This window comes from Rhincodon typus, chromosome 5 (assembly GCF_021869965.1).
Source record: "Rhincodon typus isolate 14 chromosome 5, sRhiTyp1.1, whole genome shotgun sequence".
Classification (NCBI taxonomy): Eukaryota; Metazoa; Chordata; class Chondrichthyes; order Orectolobiformes; family Rhincodontidae; genus Rhincodon; species Rhincodon typus.
Window position 1 is genome coordinate 20976241 of NC_063336.1, and position 16570 is coordinate 20992810.

General features: G+C 43.0%; 1 protein-coding gene across 5 annotated transcripts in view; it reads right to left on the reverse strand.

The window, feature by feature from the left end:
- fig4a (FIG4 phosphoinositide 5-phosphatase a) overlaps nucleotides 1–16570 on the reverse strand; it is a 106931-nt gene that overhangs the window by 49872 nt on the left and 40489 nt on the right. For all 5 annotated transcript variants that reach the window (XM_048596818.1, XM_048596822.1, XM_048596821.1 and 2 more), the window contains 2 exons: nucleotides 14555–14688; nucleotides 835–951 (listed from right to left, as the gene is read on the reverse strand). In XM_048596818.1, the coding sequence (XP_048452775.1) occupies nucleotides 835–951; nucleotides 14555–14688 (251 nt within the window). The remainder of the gene's footprint in view (nucleotides 1–834; nucleotides 952–14554; nucleotides 14689–16570) is intronic.

The window sequence follows — 16570 nt, forward strand, 5'->3', positions numbered from 1 at the left end:
GTTTTGCCCCTCCGATTTTGCTAAACTTTGTAGTTTCAACTGCTCAGTATCTCTGACCTTGTCTCATGTAACACACATCTCCCATTTTTCCCCATCATTGGTGGGTTATTTTAAATCATGTGAGCGCCACACCCTGAAATTTATTATGTGTACTGGCGATATCACTGGCAATGAACCAGAATGCCAGGTTAGTGCTTTGGGGACATGCTTGAATCCCATCATGATAGGTAGTTAAAATATTCAACTCAATAAGAAAAAAATCCTCAAATACAAAGAATGTAACCACTGTCAATTATTATACAATCTTGCTCACTAATACCCGTTAGGGAAGAAAGTCTGCTGTCCTTCCCTAATCTGACCCACGGCAATGCGGTTGACTCTTATCATGCCCTCTGGACAATTAAGCAATTAGTACTGGCTTAGCCAGGGATACCCAAATTCCAAGAATAAATATATATATTAAAACAAATCCTTTCTAAAACTCTGTCTCCCAATTCTCTTTTCTTCTTTCCTATCTTTCTCAAAACTCAGCTTTTGGACACATCTCCCAATATCGCTCATGGCATAGCTTTCATTTCTTGTTTTGTGTCTGCTAAGCACTTTGGGAAGCTTTTCATTGAACATGGCTCTAGTAATAGAATGTAAATCATACCAAAACTTATATTAACATAATGAATATGTAAATGTGAACAATGAACTGTAAGATAAATTATGTACTGCACAATTCACAGCTAATCAATACATCTTCGCAATCAATGAGTTTAAGTTTGCATTTTCTACGTTGCTTGGCTTGTTCATATCTAACTATTCAACTGAATTTTCATTTAGTCTTACCTTTCACCTGGTCGCAAGGTGTTACAATAAAAATCAGGGTGATTTACAAAGAATCCTGTTCTTTTCACAACATCTTCGGCAATTATGCTCAGCCGATCCAAGACATTGCACAATTTACTAAAAGCAGAAAAATGAATTACATTATATTTAACATTGCTCTCCATTGTGAATATTGAAGAAAATACAATTGTATATCCTACAATAACGATGATGGAAACAGGTGACTCATCTACTCAAGGGAACATTTCTACTGTATTTAACTTTTTGATGTGATTTTATCTAGAACGAATAATTAGATTTCAGTTTGCTGTTACTGAGGCAATGGTTATCTGTCTTGTTGCTGAAAGAAAATAAATTTCTGAAAAACTACTCTCTATAATGGATATAATACAGTATGGAGCTGGAAGAACACAGCAGGCCAGGCAGCATCAGGAGCAGGAAAGTTGATGTTTAGGGGCAGGACTCTTCTTCTTCAGAAATGAGGAAGGGGAAGTGAGCTCAGAAATAAATAGAGGAAGGGTGGGGCTGGGGAAGGTAGGTGGGATGGTGATAGGTGAGTGCAGGTAGGGAGTGGCGGGGATTGGTCAGTGAGGTGGGAGGGCGGATAGGTGGGAGAAGATGGACAGGTTGTGGCAGGTCAAGGAGGTGGGGATGAGAAGGTGGGTCGGACATGGGACAAAGCTGGGGGTAGGGAGATTTTAAAACTGGTGAATTCTATGTTTAGGCCGTCGGGCCGTAGGCTCCCAAGGTGGAATATGAGGTGCTGCTCCTCAAGTTTGCAGGTGGTGTCATTGTGACACTGGAGAAGGCCCAGGATGGACATGTCACCCAGGGAGTGGGAGGGAGAGTTAGAATGGTTCACGACCGGAAGGTGTCGTCGTTTGTTGCGCACAGAGCGCAGATGCTCTACAAAACGGTCTCCGAGTCTCCGCTTGGTCCCACTGATGTAGAGGAGGCGACATCGGGAGCAGCAGATGCAGTCGACCAAGTTGATGCATGTGCAGGTGAACCCCTGTCTAATGTGTAAGGTTTGTTGTGTGCCTTGAATGGAGGTGAGGGGGGAGGTGTAGGGGCAGGTGTAGCACTTCCTGCTGTTGCAGGGAAAGGTGCCAGGGGTGGTGGGGTTAGTGGGGAGTGTGAAGCGTGAAGCGTACGAGGGAGTCACGGAGAGACCGGTCCCTACGAAAGGCAGATAGGAGTGGGGCGGGAAATATCTCTTCGGTTGTGGGGTCGGATTGTAGGCGGTGGAAGTGGTGGAGAATTATATGTTGGATGCGGTGGTTGGTAGGGTGATATGTGAGGACAAGGGGGATTCTCTCTTTATTTTTGTTGGGGGGAGGGGATGGGAGGGCAGAAGTGCGGGAAATGCAAGTGATGCAGTTGAAGGCATTTTTCAATTACCGGAGGAGGAAAGTTACTGTCCTTGAAATAAGAGGGCATCTGGGATGTGCGGAAGTGGAACGGTCTATCTTGGGAGCGGAGGAATTGCGAGTAGGGGATCGCATTCTTGCAAGAGGGTGGGTGAGAGGAGGTGTAGTCCAGGTAGCTGTGGGAGTCAGTGGGCTTAAAATAGATGTTTTGAGCAGAGATGGGGACAGGGAGATCTTGGAAGAAGATGGACGTATCGGAGATGGTCCTGGTGAATTTGAGATTGTAGTGAAAGGTGTTAGTAAAGTTGATGAACTGTTCAAGCTCCTCGTAGGAGCATGAGGCAGTGCCAATACAGTCATCAATGTAGTGGAGGAAGAGGTGGGGGATAGTGCCAGTGTAGCAGCGGAAGAGAGACTGTTCCACGTATCCTACGAAGAGGCAGGCATAGCTTGGGCTCATGCGGGTCCCATGGCCAGCCCGTTAGTCTGTAGGAAGTGGGAGGAGTTAAAGGAGAAGTTGACAATAGACAGCGGTTCACATGCACATCCGTCAACTTGGTCTACTGCATCCGCTGCTCCCAATGTGGCCTCCTCTACATCAGTGAGACCAAGCGGAGACTCGGAGGCCATTTTGTAGAGCATCTGCGCTCTGTATGTGACAAACGACAACACCTTCTGGTCGCAAACCATTTTAATTCCGCCTCCCACTCCCTGGGTGACATGTCCATCCTGGGCCTACTCCTGTGTCACAATGACGCCACCTGCAAACTGGAGGAGCAGCACCTCAATTCTGCCTTGGGAGCCTACAGCCCAATGGCCTAAACATGGATTTCACCAGTTTTAAAATCTCCCCACCCCCAGCCTCATCCCATGTCCAACATTGGGGGGCAATGGCCTAGTGGTATTATTGCTGGACTGTTAATCCAGAGACCCAGGCAATGTTCTGGGGACCTAGGTTCGAATCCTGCCAGGGCGGATGGTGGAATTTGAATTCAATAAATACCTGGAATTAAGAATCTAACGATGACCATGAACCCTTTGGTCGATTGTTGGAAAAACCCATCTGGTTCACTAATGTCCTTTAGGGAAGGAAACTGCCATCCTTACCTGGTCTGGCCTACATGTGACTCCAGACCCACATCAATGTGATCGACTGTGAACTGCCCTCTGGGCAATTAGGGATGGGCAATAAATACTGCCTAGCCAGCGACGCCCTCATCCCATGAATGAATAAAGAAAAAAAATACAAATACTCCCTCTCATCTCCGCCTCCTTGACCTGACACAACCTGTCCATCATCTCTCCTGCCTATCTGCCTCTCCCACCTCACTGACCAATCCCCACCACTCCCTACCTGCATTCACCTATCACCTTTCCACCTACCATCCCTAGCCCCACCCCTCCTTTCCTCTATTTATTTCTGGGCTCCCATGCCCCTCTCCATTTTCGAGGAAAGGTCCCGACCTAAAACGTCAACTTTCCTGCTCCTCTGATGCTGCTTGGCCTACTGTGCTTCTCCAGCTCCATACGGTGTTATTTTTGACTCGAGCATCTGTAGTTCTTGCTAGCTCTCTGTGACGGATGTTCAGGGAAGAGAAACACAATGCCGATACTGAGACAGTTGTTTATATTCTTCAATTAACTAACTAACTACACCTTGCTTGTTGTGTTGGAATATCATTACATGTCACTTACCCAAAAGAAGATATCTGCCTTAAGTTTAAAAAACTTCAGTTAGAGTTCTGGTAATAAAGAAGTGTTCCAAAGAAGGGTCACTGGAACCAAAACTTTAACTCTGCTTCCTCTCCACAGATGCTACCAGATCTGATGAGTTTCTCCTACAATTTCTGTTTTATTTCGCATTTCCAGCATCCGCAGTTGTTTGTGTTTCTTTTCTGGTAATCATTGTTGCTTATGTCATGATTTGGCAGATACACGGGCAGGACTTTCATAGACTCAAACAGTACAGAGGAGGCCCTTATACCCATTGGAGTTTATACAGACAAAAGAACTCTAAATAACACTTGCCCCACTTCCTCGTACTTGGCCCATAGCCTTGAGCATTATGACATTTCAAGTGCTTGTCCAAATGGCTTTTTAAAGTTTGTGAGGTTTCCCAACTCAACTACCCTCCAGGAAGTGCATTTGGGTTCCCACTACCCTCTAGGTGAAAACATTTTTCTTCAAATCCCATCTAAACCATCTGCCTTTCACTTTAAAATTATGTCTCCCTGTTAGTGACCCTTCAGCTAAGGGGAACAACTGCTTATTATTCACCCAGTCCAAATCTCCCAAACATATACACTTCAATTAGTACCCCCCTCAGCATTCAATGCATCAAATAACACAAACTGAACTAATCTAGCCTTTCTTCAGAGCTAAATTGCTCCATCTCACGTAACATCCCAGCAAATTTCCTATTCACTCTCTCCACTGCAATCACATCCTTCCTATAGCATGGAGATCAGAACTGCACACAGTACTCCAGCTGTGGCCATCCAACATCTTGTACAGCTCCAACATGACTTCCCTGCTCTAATTATCTATGCAACCACTGATAAAATCAAACATCCTTTCTGGCTTCTTAACTACCTTATTAACCTGTCCTGCTGCTTTTAGGGATCTGTGGATAAACACCTCAGATCCCTCTGAGCTTCCTTGTGTCCTGCCATTTATTGAGTATTTCCCTATGTTGTTACTTCTTCCGAAAGTATATCACCTCATACTTATCAATGTTAAATTCCATCTGCCACTGATTTTCCCATTTTACCAATCCGTGTACCTACTGTGGAAAGATCAATGGAGTTTTTTTAAGTCATTAAGATTACCCATAACATCTTACAAAGTTTATGGCACAGAAAGAGGCTATTTGACCCATCAGGAATGTGCTCGTTGAACCACTCCTCGCCTGATTGTACTTCCAGCATCAGGTCCACAGCTCTGTACGTTATAGAACTCGAGGTACAGATCCAGACACCTTTTAAGTGAGTTGAGGGTTTCTGCCCTTCTAACCCTTCCAAATAACAAGTTTCAGATCTTAACCACACTTTTGGTGAAACATAGTCATTCTCCATCATCTTTATTTTCTATCAATCCCATTAAATCTATGCTCTGATAAAGCAAGTCATTCCCGCCAGACCACTCAATCCATGCGTTTACATCTCTCAATCAACAGTCCTCTCAGCCTCTAATATCTCAAAGAGAAAAGCCCAGACTATCCAATCTTTCCTCATAGTTGCAATTTTCCAGCCCTGGCAACATCCTTGTAAATTGCCTTATACCTTCTCTAATGCATCCTTTCTGTAATGAGGTACCAGGATGACACAAAATACTCAAGCTGTGACTTAAATAATGATTACACAGTTCCTGTACAACTCCCCTGTTCTTATATTCTATACTTCAATTAATAAAAGACAGAATTTCATTTGCCTTCTTAATCACCTTATAAACTTGTCCTACAACCCTGAGGGATATCCAAGGTCCCTTACTTCTTACGTCCTTTACACCTGTCAGCACTCTTATGTTAATTGTCTATTCCTTGTGTGATCTTCCTAAAGTCATCACCTCACACTTCTCCAGCTTGAGCTCCATTTGCCACTTGTCTGCCCAGCTAACCAGACCATTGATGTCTCCTTGCAGTCTACAGCTATCCTTCTCCAAACACTGCAGTACTAAATACCTGCTTTTTGCTTTCTACTTCTTTGCAATTATCTGATTTGAAAATAAATGCAACTTTCTGCAATGAAGGAGGCAATGCTGATAAAAATCACAAGACTTTTTAATTCAGATAATGTTTTGGGATCTATGTTTGAATCCCACCATGGAATTTGGTGTAATATTAATTCAATAAAAATCTGGAATTAAGAGCCTAATGATGACCATGAAATCATTGTTGATTGTCAGGAAAAAAAAAACATCTGGTTCACTAACATCCTATCAGGAAGGAAACTGCTATCCTTAGCTGGTCTGGCCTACATATGATTCCAGACTCTCAGCAATGTAGTTGATACCTATCTGCCCATTGAGATGGCTGAGGAAATCATTTAATTGTAAAAATCACTAGAGAGAGTTTAAAATAAAATGGAACCTTACAGACCACATGACATCTATCTGGGCAGCGGAAGTGACAATGGCAAAACAGCCCTGTCGACCCTGTAAAGTCCTCCTCCCTAACATCTGAGGGCTAGCGCCAAGATTGGTAGAGTTGTCTCTCACACGAGTCAAGCGACAGTGTTACACAGTCATACTCACAGAATCATACCCTACAATATTCCAGACAACACCATCACTATTCCTGGTTACATTCTGTCCCACTGGCTGGACAGATCCTGAGGTGGCAGCACCGTGGTATACAGGAGGGAGAGTATTGCCCTGGAAGTTCTCAACATTGACTCCAGATGTGATCAAGTCTCATGGCAGCAGGTCAAACATGGACAAGGGAATCTCCTGCTGATTTTCGCACATCCTCCTTCCTCAGCTGATGTATCAGTACTCTTCCATTTGAAGAACACATGGAGGAAGCACAGAGGGTGACACTGGCACAGAATGCACTCTGGATGGGGGATTTCAATGTCCACCATCACAAGTAGCTCAGCAGCAACACTACTAACCAAACTGGTCGAGCTCTGACGGACATTGCTGCTAGATGCAGTCTGTGGTAGGTGGTGAGATAACAATCAAAATGGCAAAAAACATACTTGACCTCATCCTCCACTGTATCCTTGCTGCAGATGTAACTGTCCATATCAGACAAACTCCTGCCTTCACTTTGAAAATATTTTACATCATATCTATGTTACTATTGATAAACGGGACAGAGATTGAACAGATCGAACAACTCCATCTGGGCAATCATGAGGCGTGTGGGTCATCAGCAACAGTTGAATCATAACCTAACATAATGAGCAAACTCTTGGCCTGGCATATCCTCCACTCTACCATTACCATCAATCCTGGTCCAATGAGGAGTTCAGGAGGGCATACCAGGAATAGCACCAAGCATACCTAAAAATGAGGAATCAGCACGGTGAGGATACATAACAGGACTACTTGCATGCCAAACAGCATAAGCAGCAAGTGATAGAGAGTGCTAAGCAATTTCAAAACCAGGTAAGATTAAAACTCTGCATCCTGCCACATCCAGTCATGAATGACTGGATAATTGAACAACTCAGTGGAGGAGGTGGTTCCACAAATATCCCCATCCTCAACAATGGGGGAGCCCAGCATACCAGTGTAAAAGATAAGGCTGAAACATTCACAACGATCTTCAGCCAGAAGTGCTGAGTAGATGATTTGTCTCAGCTTCCTCCAGTGGTCCCCAGCACCACATATGCCAGGCTTTAGCCAAGTTGATTCATTCCATATGGTCTCAAGAGACAGTTGGAAGCATTGAATACTACAAATGGTATGGGCTCAAACAACATTCCAGCAACCCCTAGCCAAGCTGTCCCAGTACAGCTACAACATTGGCATTTACCAAATAATTGAAAAATTGCCCAACTTTGCCCTGTACACAAAAAGCAGGACAAATCCAACTTGGCCAATTACTGTTCCATCAGTCTATTTTCAATCATCAGTAAAGTGATGGCTGGTGTCATCAACAGTGCTGTCAAGCAGCACTTGCTCAGCAACGCCCCATTTGGGCTCTGCCAGGCCGCTCAGCTCCTGACCTCATTACAGCCTTGGTTTAAAACACAGACAACAGGGCTGAATTTCGGGGGTGAGGTGAAATTGACTGCCCTTGACATCAAGTCACATTTGATTGAGATTTTTATTTTCATTCATGGGCATCAGCAGCTGGCCAGCATTTATTACCCACCCCTAGGTGCCCTTCAGATGGTGCTGGTGAACTGCCTTCTGGAATCACTGCAGTCCACCAGCTAGGAGTTGACCGATAATGTTGTTAGCGAGGGAATTCCAAGATTTTGACCCAGTGACGAAACGGCAGTATATTTCCAAATCAGGATAGTGAATGGCTTGGACGGCAACTTGAAGGTGGTGGCATTCCCACACATCTCCTTGTCCTTCTAGATGGAAGTGGTCGTGTGTTTGGAAGATGCCGTCTGAGGATCTTGGGTGAATTTCCGCAATGCATCTTGTAGATGGTGCACACTGCTGCTGCTGAGCGTTGGTGGTGGAGGAAGTGGATGCTTGTGGATGTAGTGCCAATCAAGCAGGCTGCTTTGTCCTGGATGATGTCAAGTTTCTGGAGTGTTGCTGGAGCTGCTCTCACCTGGGCAAGTGTGGAGTATTCCATCACACTCTTGACTTGTGCCCTGTAAATGGTGGGCAGGCTTTGGGGAGTCAGGAGGCGAGTTACTCTCCATAGTATTCCTAGCCTCTCACCTGCTTTTGAAGCCACTATGTTTATGTGGTGAGTCCAGTTGAATTTCTGGTCAATGATAAACTTAGGATGTTGATAGTGGGGGATTCAGTGATGGTAACATCATTGAATGTCAGGGGACAGTGGTTAGATTGTCTCTTCCTGGTGGCTGTCATAGTCTGGCATTTGTGTGGCAAGAATGTTACTTGCCACATCAAGGCGCATATCCAAGACTGCAGCATCAAGGAGCTCTAGCAAAACTGGAGTCAGTGGGGATTATTTTTTATTCATTCAAGGGATGAGGGCATCTCTGGTTAAGATCATAAGACATAGGAGCAGAAATTAGGTCATTTGGACCATTGAGGCTGCTCCGCCATTCAATCATGGCTGATAAGTTCCTTAACCCCATTCTCCTGCTTTCTCCCCGTAACCCTTGATCCCCTTGATAATCAAGAACCTATCTATCTCAGTACTCAATGACCTGGCCTCCATAGTCTTCTGTGACAGTGAGTACCGTAGATTCACCACTCTCTGGCTAAAGAAGTTTCTCCTTTTCTCCGTTCTAATAGGCCTTCCCTTTTACTCTAAGGCTGTGCCCTCAGGTCTTAGTCTCTCCTACAAATGAAAACATGTTCCTAACATCCACTCTGTCCAGGTCATTCAGTATTCTGTAAATTTCAATTAGATACGCCTTCATCCTTCTAAACTCCAATGACAATAGTCCCAGAGTCCTCAAACGTTCCTCATATGTTAAGCTTTTCATTCTTGGGACCATTCTCGTGAACCTCCTCTGAACCTGCTCCAGGGCCAGTACATCCTTCCTGAGATATGAGACCTAAAACTGCACACAATACTCCAAATGTGGCCTGACCTGAGCCTTATAAAGCCTCAGTAGTACATCCTTGCTTTTATATTCAAGTCCTCTCAAAATAAATGCCAGCATTGCATTTGCCTTCCTGACTACTGACTCAACCTGCAGGTTTACCTTGAGAGAATCCTGGACTAGAACTCCCAAGTCGCTTTGCACTTCAGACTTCTGAATTTTCTCCCCATTTAGAAAATAGTCCATGCTTTTATTCTTCTTACCAAAGTGCATGACCTCACACTTTCCCACATTGTACTCCATCTGCCATTTCTTTGCCCACTCTCCTAACCTGTGCAAATCATTCTGCAGCCTCCCACCTCCTCAATACTACCTGTCCCTTCACCTATCTTTGTATCGTCTGCAAACTTAGCCAGAATGCCCACAGTTCCTTCATCCAGATCATTGATGTATAAAGTGAAAAGTTGTGGTCCCAACACTGACCCTTCCGGTACACCACTTGTCACGGCTACCATCCTGAGAAAGACCCTTTTATCCCCACTCTCTGCTTTCTGCCAGACAGCCAATCTTCTACCCGTGCTAGCACCTTGCCTCTAACACCATGGGCCCTTATCTTACTCAGCAGCCTCCTGTGCGGCACCTTGTCAAAGGCCTTCTTGAAGTCCAGGTAGATAACACTCATTGGCTCTCCTTGGTCTATCCTGCTCGGTACTTCCTCAAAGAATTCTAGCAGATTTGTCGGGCATGATCTCCCCTTGGTGAAACCATGCTGACTTTGCCCTATTTTACCGTACACTTCCAAGTATTCAGCAATCTCATCCTTTACAATGGACTCCAAAATCTTACCCACGACCGAGGTTGGGCTAATCAGCCTGTAATTTTCCGTCTTTTGCCTTACTCCCTTTTTAAACAGTGTTGTCACATTAGCGATTTTCCAGTCCTCTGGTACCCTCCCTGACTCTAGAGATTCCTGAAAGATCACCACTAACGCTTCTACTATCTCTTCAGTTATCTCCTTTAGACTCTGGGGTGTAGTCCATCTGGTCCAGGTGATTTATCCACCTTCAGCCCAATCAGTTTTACTAGCACCTTTTCTTTGGTGATGGCCACCATATTTCAGGTATGCCCCGACTCTCTTGAATTTTTGGGAGATTACTCGTGTCTTCCACCGTGAAGACTGACGCAAAATAATTATTCAGTTCCTCAGCCATTTCCCTGTTCCCCACTACTATCTTTCCACCATCATTTTCCAGTGGTCCAATGTCCACTTTTGCCTTTTATATATCTAAAGAAACTCTTACAGTCCTCCTTTATATTACTGGCTAGCTTACCCTCATATTTAATCTTCTCCTTCCTTATTTTTTTTTGTTGCCCTCTGTTGGTCTTTGTAAGCTTCCCAGTCCTCTGGTTTCCCTCTGCCCTTCGCCACATTATATGCTTTCTCTTTTGTTTTTATGCTATCCCTGACTTCCTTAGTCAGCCATGGTTGCCTCATCCTCCCTGTACCATGCTTCTTTTTCCCTGGGATGAATTTTTGCTGTGTCTCCTGAATTACTCCCAGAAACTCCTGCCATTGCTGTTTCACTGTCTTTCCTGCTAGGCTCCTCTCCCAGTCAATTCTGCCCAGCTCCTCCCTCATATCTCTGTACTCGCCTTTAATCAACTGTAATACCGTTACCTCTGATTCTATCTTCTCCCGCTCAAATTGCAGAGTAAATTCTATCATCTTATGATCACTGCCTCCTAGGGGCTCCTTCACCTGAAGCTCCTTTATCAAGTCTGCCTCATTGCACAACACTAAATCCAGTATTGCCTGCTCCCTTGTGGGCTCACCATAAGCTGCTCCAAAAAGCCATCTCGAAGATTTTCCACAAACTCATTTTCTTGCAATCCGCTACCAACATGATTTTCCCAGTCCACCTGCATATTGAAATCCCCTACGATCACTGTGATTTTGCCTTTCTTACACACCTTTTCTATCTCCTAGTGTATCTTGCGCCCCACCTCCTGACTACTGTTTGGAGGCCTGTACACAACTCCAACTATGGTTTTTTTACCTTTGCGGTTCCTCAATCCTATCCACACAGATTCTACACATCTGACCCTACTTCGTTTCTTCCTGTTGATTTAATTTCATTTCTTACTAATAAGGCAACCCCACCCCCTTGCCCCACCTGCCTATCTTTTCAATAGGATGTATATCCTTGAATATTCAGTTCCCAATCCTGATCCCCTTGCAGCCACATCTCCGTGATGCCCACCACATCATACCTGCCAATTTCGATCTGCGCCACAAGCTCATTTACCTTATTCCTTATACTGCGTGCATTCAGATATAACACCTTCAGTCCTGTATTAACCGCCCCTCTTCTCATTGTCATTCGTTTTTCCAGTGTTTGATTGCTAGCCCTTTCCAAACACTCGGTCCTATTTGTGTCTGTGCTGGAGACTTTAATAACCTCTCCTGTGTTCTCCTCCCCTGTCATTTCTTTCATATTTTTCCACGTAGTTGAATCCGCCACTACAGATATTAACCTGCTGCTTTGTTTCCCACTGGGGCAAGTTCCACCATTCCCTTCCTCCCCAACTTTCTAGTTTAAAGTCCTGTTGACCAGCCTATTTACCCTTTTCGCTAGAACAGTGGTCCCAGCTTGATTCAGGTGGAGACCGGCCCAACGGTACAGATCCCTCTTGTTCCAATATTGATGCCCGTGTCCCATGAAAAGGAACCCCTCTTTCCCGCACCACTCTTTTAGCCACGTGTTTACTTCACTTATTCTCATGTCGCTATGCCAATTAGTACGTGGCTTGGGCAGTAATCCGGAGATTATAACCCTTGAGGACCTGTTCTTTAATTTGGCTCCTAGCTCCTGATAATCTCTGAACAGGTCCTCTTTCCTAGTCTTGCCTATGTTGTCTGTTCCGGCGTGGACCACAACAACTAGATCCTGCCCCTCCCGGTCCAATATCCTTTCAAGCCGGTCAGAGATATCCCTTACCCTGGCACCGGACAGGCAACACACTCTCTATCCTGCTTACAAGGATACTATACATCCCCCTAATTATCTCCTGGTTAGGCCAGCATTTATTGCCCATCCCTAATTGCACAGAGGGCAGTTCTGTGGGTTGTTGTGGGTTTGGAGTCACATATAAGCCAGACCAGGTAAGGATAGCAGTTTTCTTTCCTAAAGAACATTATTGAACCAGATGGGTTTTTTCCATAATTGACACTGGTTTCATGGTCACCATTAGATCCTTATTCCAGATGTTATTGAATTTAAATTTCACCACCTGCCATAGCAGAATTTGAACCCAAGTCCCCCCACCAGGACATTATTGGGTCTCTGAATTAATAGTCTAGTGATAATACCACTAGGCCAGCATTTCCCCTCAGGGGCAAAATCTCCACTGGTTATAATCATTCCTGGAAAAAAGGAAGATGGAATTAGTCATCCCAGCTCCAGGATATCTCTGCAAGTGTTCCTGGGTCCAACCATCAGTTGCATCAATGACCTACCCATCATCACAAGATCAGAAGTGGGGATGTTTGCCAATGATTGCACTATGTTCAGCACCAGTTGTGACTCCTCAGATACCGATGCAGTCTACGTCCCAATGCAGCAAGACTCGGACAATATCCAGGCTTGGGCTGAAAATGGGTAAATAACATTTGCACCACACATTTACCAGGCAATCTCTATGAGACAATATAACTATCACCCCTTGACATTCAATGGAATTTCCATCACTGAATCCCCTATCAATATTCAAGGATTACCACTGACCAGAAACCAAACTAGATTAGCCATATATATATATTGTGGCTACAAGAGCAGGTCAGAGGCTAGGAATCCTGCAGTAAGTAATGCACTTTCTGACTCCCCAGAGCCTGTCTACATCTAGAAGGCACACGTGATAAAATATTCCCCTCTTGCCTGGATGGCTACAGGTCCAATAAGCCGCAAGGGACTCAATAACGATCAGGACAAATTCACCTGTTTGATTCGCACCACTTCCACAAACATCCATTCCTTCCACTACCATCATTTCTGCACAATAGCAGCAGTCTGTACCACTGACAAGGTGCACTGCTGAAATTCGCCAAAGATTATTGGATAGCACCTTCCATACCTACAGCTGCTATCATCTCGAAGGAGAAGCGCAGCAGATACATGGAAACACTACCACCTGCAAATTCCTCTCCAAACCATTCACCATCCTGACTTGGAAATATATCACTTTTCCTTTATTGTCACTGGGTCAAAATCCTGGAATTCCCTCCCGCAGTGCATTGTGGGTTTACCTAAGGCACATGGACTTCAGTGGTTCAGCAACGCCCACATCCCATGAGTTCATTTAAAACATTAGAAACGGAAATAATTTTTTGAGTGTATGACGTGTCTAAAATGATTTTTTCAGTCATCTGGTGGATAGAGAATATATTGAGAATCCCACATAAAATTACCAGACAAAGCTTATCACAATTGATGTTAATTTCAATGCACAGAAGTCACTAAAAGGCTACTAATAACAGAACGAACTGAAGGTCATAACATTCAGCAAGATGACTTCCATCATAGGAGATCAATTTAAAATTACAGAGCTACCAGCGTAAATATTATGGTATAACATTAGCCTATTATGAGTTTTCTTTTAGCTGTAGTTTTAGCCACTTACTCTAAAGTTACATCTTAGTCAATAATTGTGCAGAACTGGAAAATAGAACTTTTTTAAGAAATTGGGACCTGATGTTGCTGTTAAATGTCATAATGAGGTACAGTCAGAGATTTGGTGTAAAAAGGCCCTCTGGATTAAAACAGCATTTTCAGCCTTAGGCGGCAATACATGACAATTCTTTTGCCTCTCTCAAATGTACTGTCTAAGCAGAGCTTTCAAATTAGCAGGAGGAAGTTATATCCATCCTGATAGAATTCAAAACAGGATTAAGAGACTAAATGATACCATGTCACAATGAAACCTATCACAACAGTCTGAAGAACAACTTGGAAACAATAAATAAGCATTAGGTAACAGCAAATTAAATTAGACATAAGTAACGATGCAAAACCAGTTATTCGGGAAAAAACCCTATTCAAGAAACAGAATTCTCTAAGACAAATTTGAAAAAAAATTTTGATCAGGAACTCAAACCCAAAATGTATTTAAAACAACCTCTAATCAGAATTATAATAAACATTTTACCTTTTTGTGTATTTGGCCATATCCCATGCAATGTACTGAATGATGTATTCTGGTGGAAGAAATTGATTCAAATATGTGATGGCAGAAAACAGCGCTTCACTCAAAATCCTCTCATGTTTTCTTCTCTCGCGTTTCTAAAAAAAGGTGGTAATTTTAAAAATTACATTACTTTGATTTGTTACGTCATATTCAAATTTAAAATTTTGAAGGTGGTTACAAAAATCAGTCCTATAAGTAAACTCTAAAATATTGTTTGATCTTTAAATTATCTGCATGTAAAAGGATTTTAAAAGTTTGAATTTACTGGTTAAAAAAGCCTGCAATTCAAAAAACCATCTATTTTTTTAAGGTTCTAATAGTCAGTCAGAACTCTGTTTCATACAAAATAGTATTTATAGTATACGGGCAATACAGAATACTGTGTCTCTCATCAGAAATTATATGGAATCACTGAACAAATATGCCAAAAGTTTCACAGGGCCTGATGGTTGAATCAGAAATCCTGATTCAGTCTCCGTCAACATTTGCAATTAATTCTTATTACAGCTATGAATGTTGCTCTCCTCCATTTTAATTGTAAAAAACATTAATTATATAATACTTTTTGCATGGTAATGACATTAATGAGTCATGTAATAAATGCCTTGGAAGAAGGGGACCAAATGTATGGTAAATGAATTTGATGATACAAAAGGTAGGTAGGAAAGTAAGCAGTGGAGGGGACGTAAGATTGAAAAGGACATGGAGAGATTAAGTTAGAAAGCAAGAAAAAAGACGGATGTAATCTAAAGTGGGAAAATGAGTCCACCTCAGCAGGAAGAACAGAAATGCAACATATTTAAATAGTGAGAGTTTGCAGAACTCTGAGCTACAGACATCCGAGTGTCCTGGTACATAAATCATGAAAAGTTAGAGTGCAGGTGCAGCAAGTGGTTAGGAAGGCAAGTCGAATATGGCATTTCATTGCAAAGGAAAAGAAGTCAAGAAGATTTGCCATTATTAGATGAGTTCAGATCTATCTGCTTTTACAACCACAGTTTCAGTCTCCTTATTTAACAAAGCAGTTTGAAAAAGGTTCACTCAATTGACATCTGGGATACATGGGCAGGGGATTATCTTAAGAGAAGAGGTTGGGCAGGCTATAGCCATTAGAATTTAATGAAAGAGGATCTTATGGAAACATAACAGATTCTGAGGGAGCTTCACAAAACGGATGCTGAAAGGATATTTCCCTTTCTGGAAGAGACTAGGATGAAGGTCAGTGTCTAAAAATAAGGACAGTGAATGGTGGTGGTTGGAGTGCTGGTTAAGTAGACTCTTTGTCATCGATGGTGTCAACATGCTTTTGTGTTTTTTGCAGCTCTACCTCTTCAAACAAGTGGAAAAAGTGTTCCATCACACTTTCAACTTGTGAATTGTTGTAGATGGTGGACAGACTTTAGGGAGTTAAGATACAAGTCACGATTTCAGTTGATTGTATAAGGGACATCTATAATTGAAAACATTGGAGAGTTTTGCAACTTAAAAACAGTTCACGTAATGCAATTTGTTGAGCTATGTGATACAATTTTGCTTTTGGCAGCATTAAGGGGGAGAACTTGAAGCTCAGTGACACTAACAGTCTTTTGAATTCAAGAAATTCTGCCTAACATCAGCCCCCTTGACTAGTTAAAGAACAACAAAGAACAACAGCTGTATGTGACAGTGGAGCTGAGGAGAAAAACATCCAGAAGCTGCAGTCAAAAAGGTGGCTGAACTCTTATCTTTGTTAAAACTATGTGCTCAGTAAGATGATAAAAACTTCCAAATAGAATGGGATCTTTTTAGATAGCATCAACGAAATGCTACGTATGGGAACAGTGCCATTGGGGTCAAAAAAACTTACTGAAACTCAATTTTAGCTGCTGCTTGGAACTACAGAATGATTTAGTATTACGGTTACCTACAAAAGGAGAGAAAATTGGCAAATGAGAAAAAGAGGAAAATTGGAGAAAAAGAGGAAAATTGGAGAAAAAG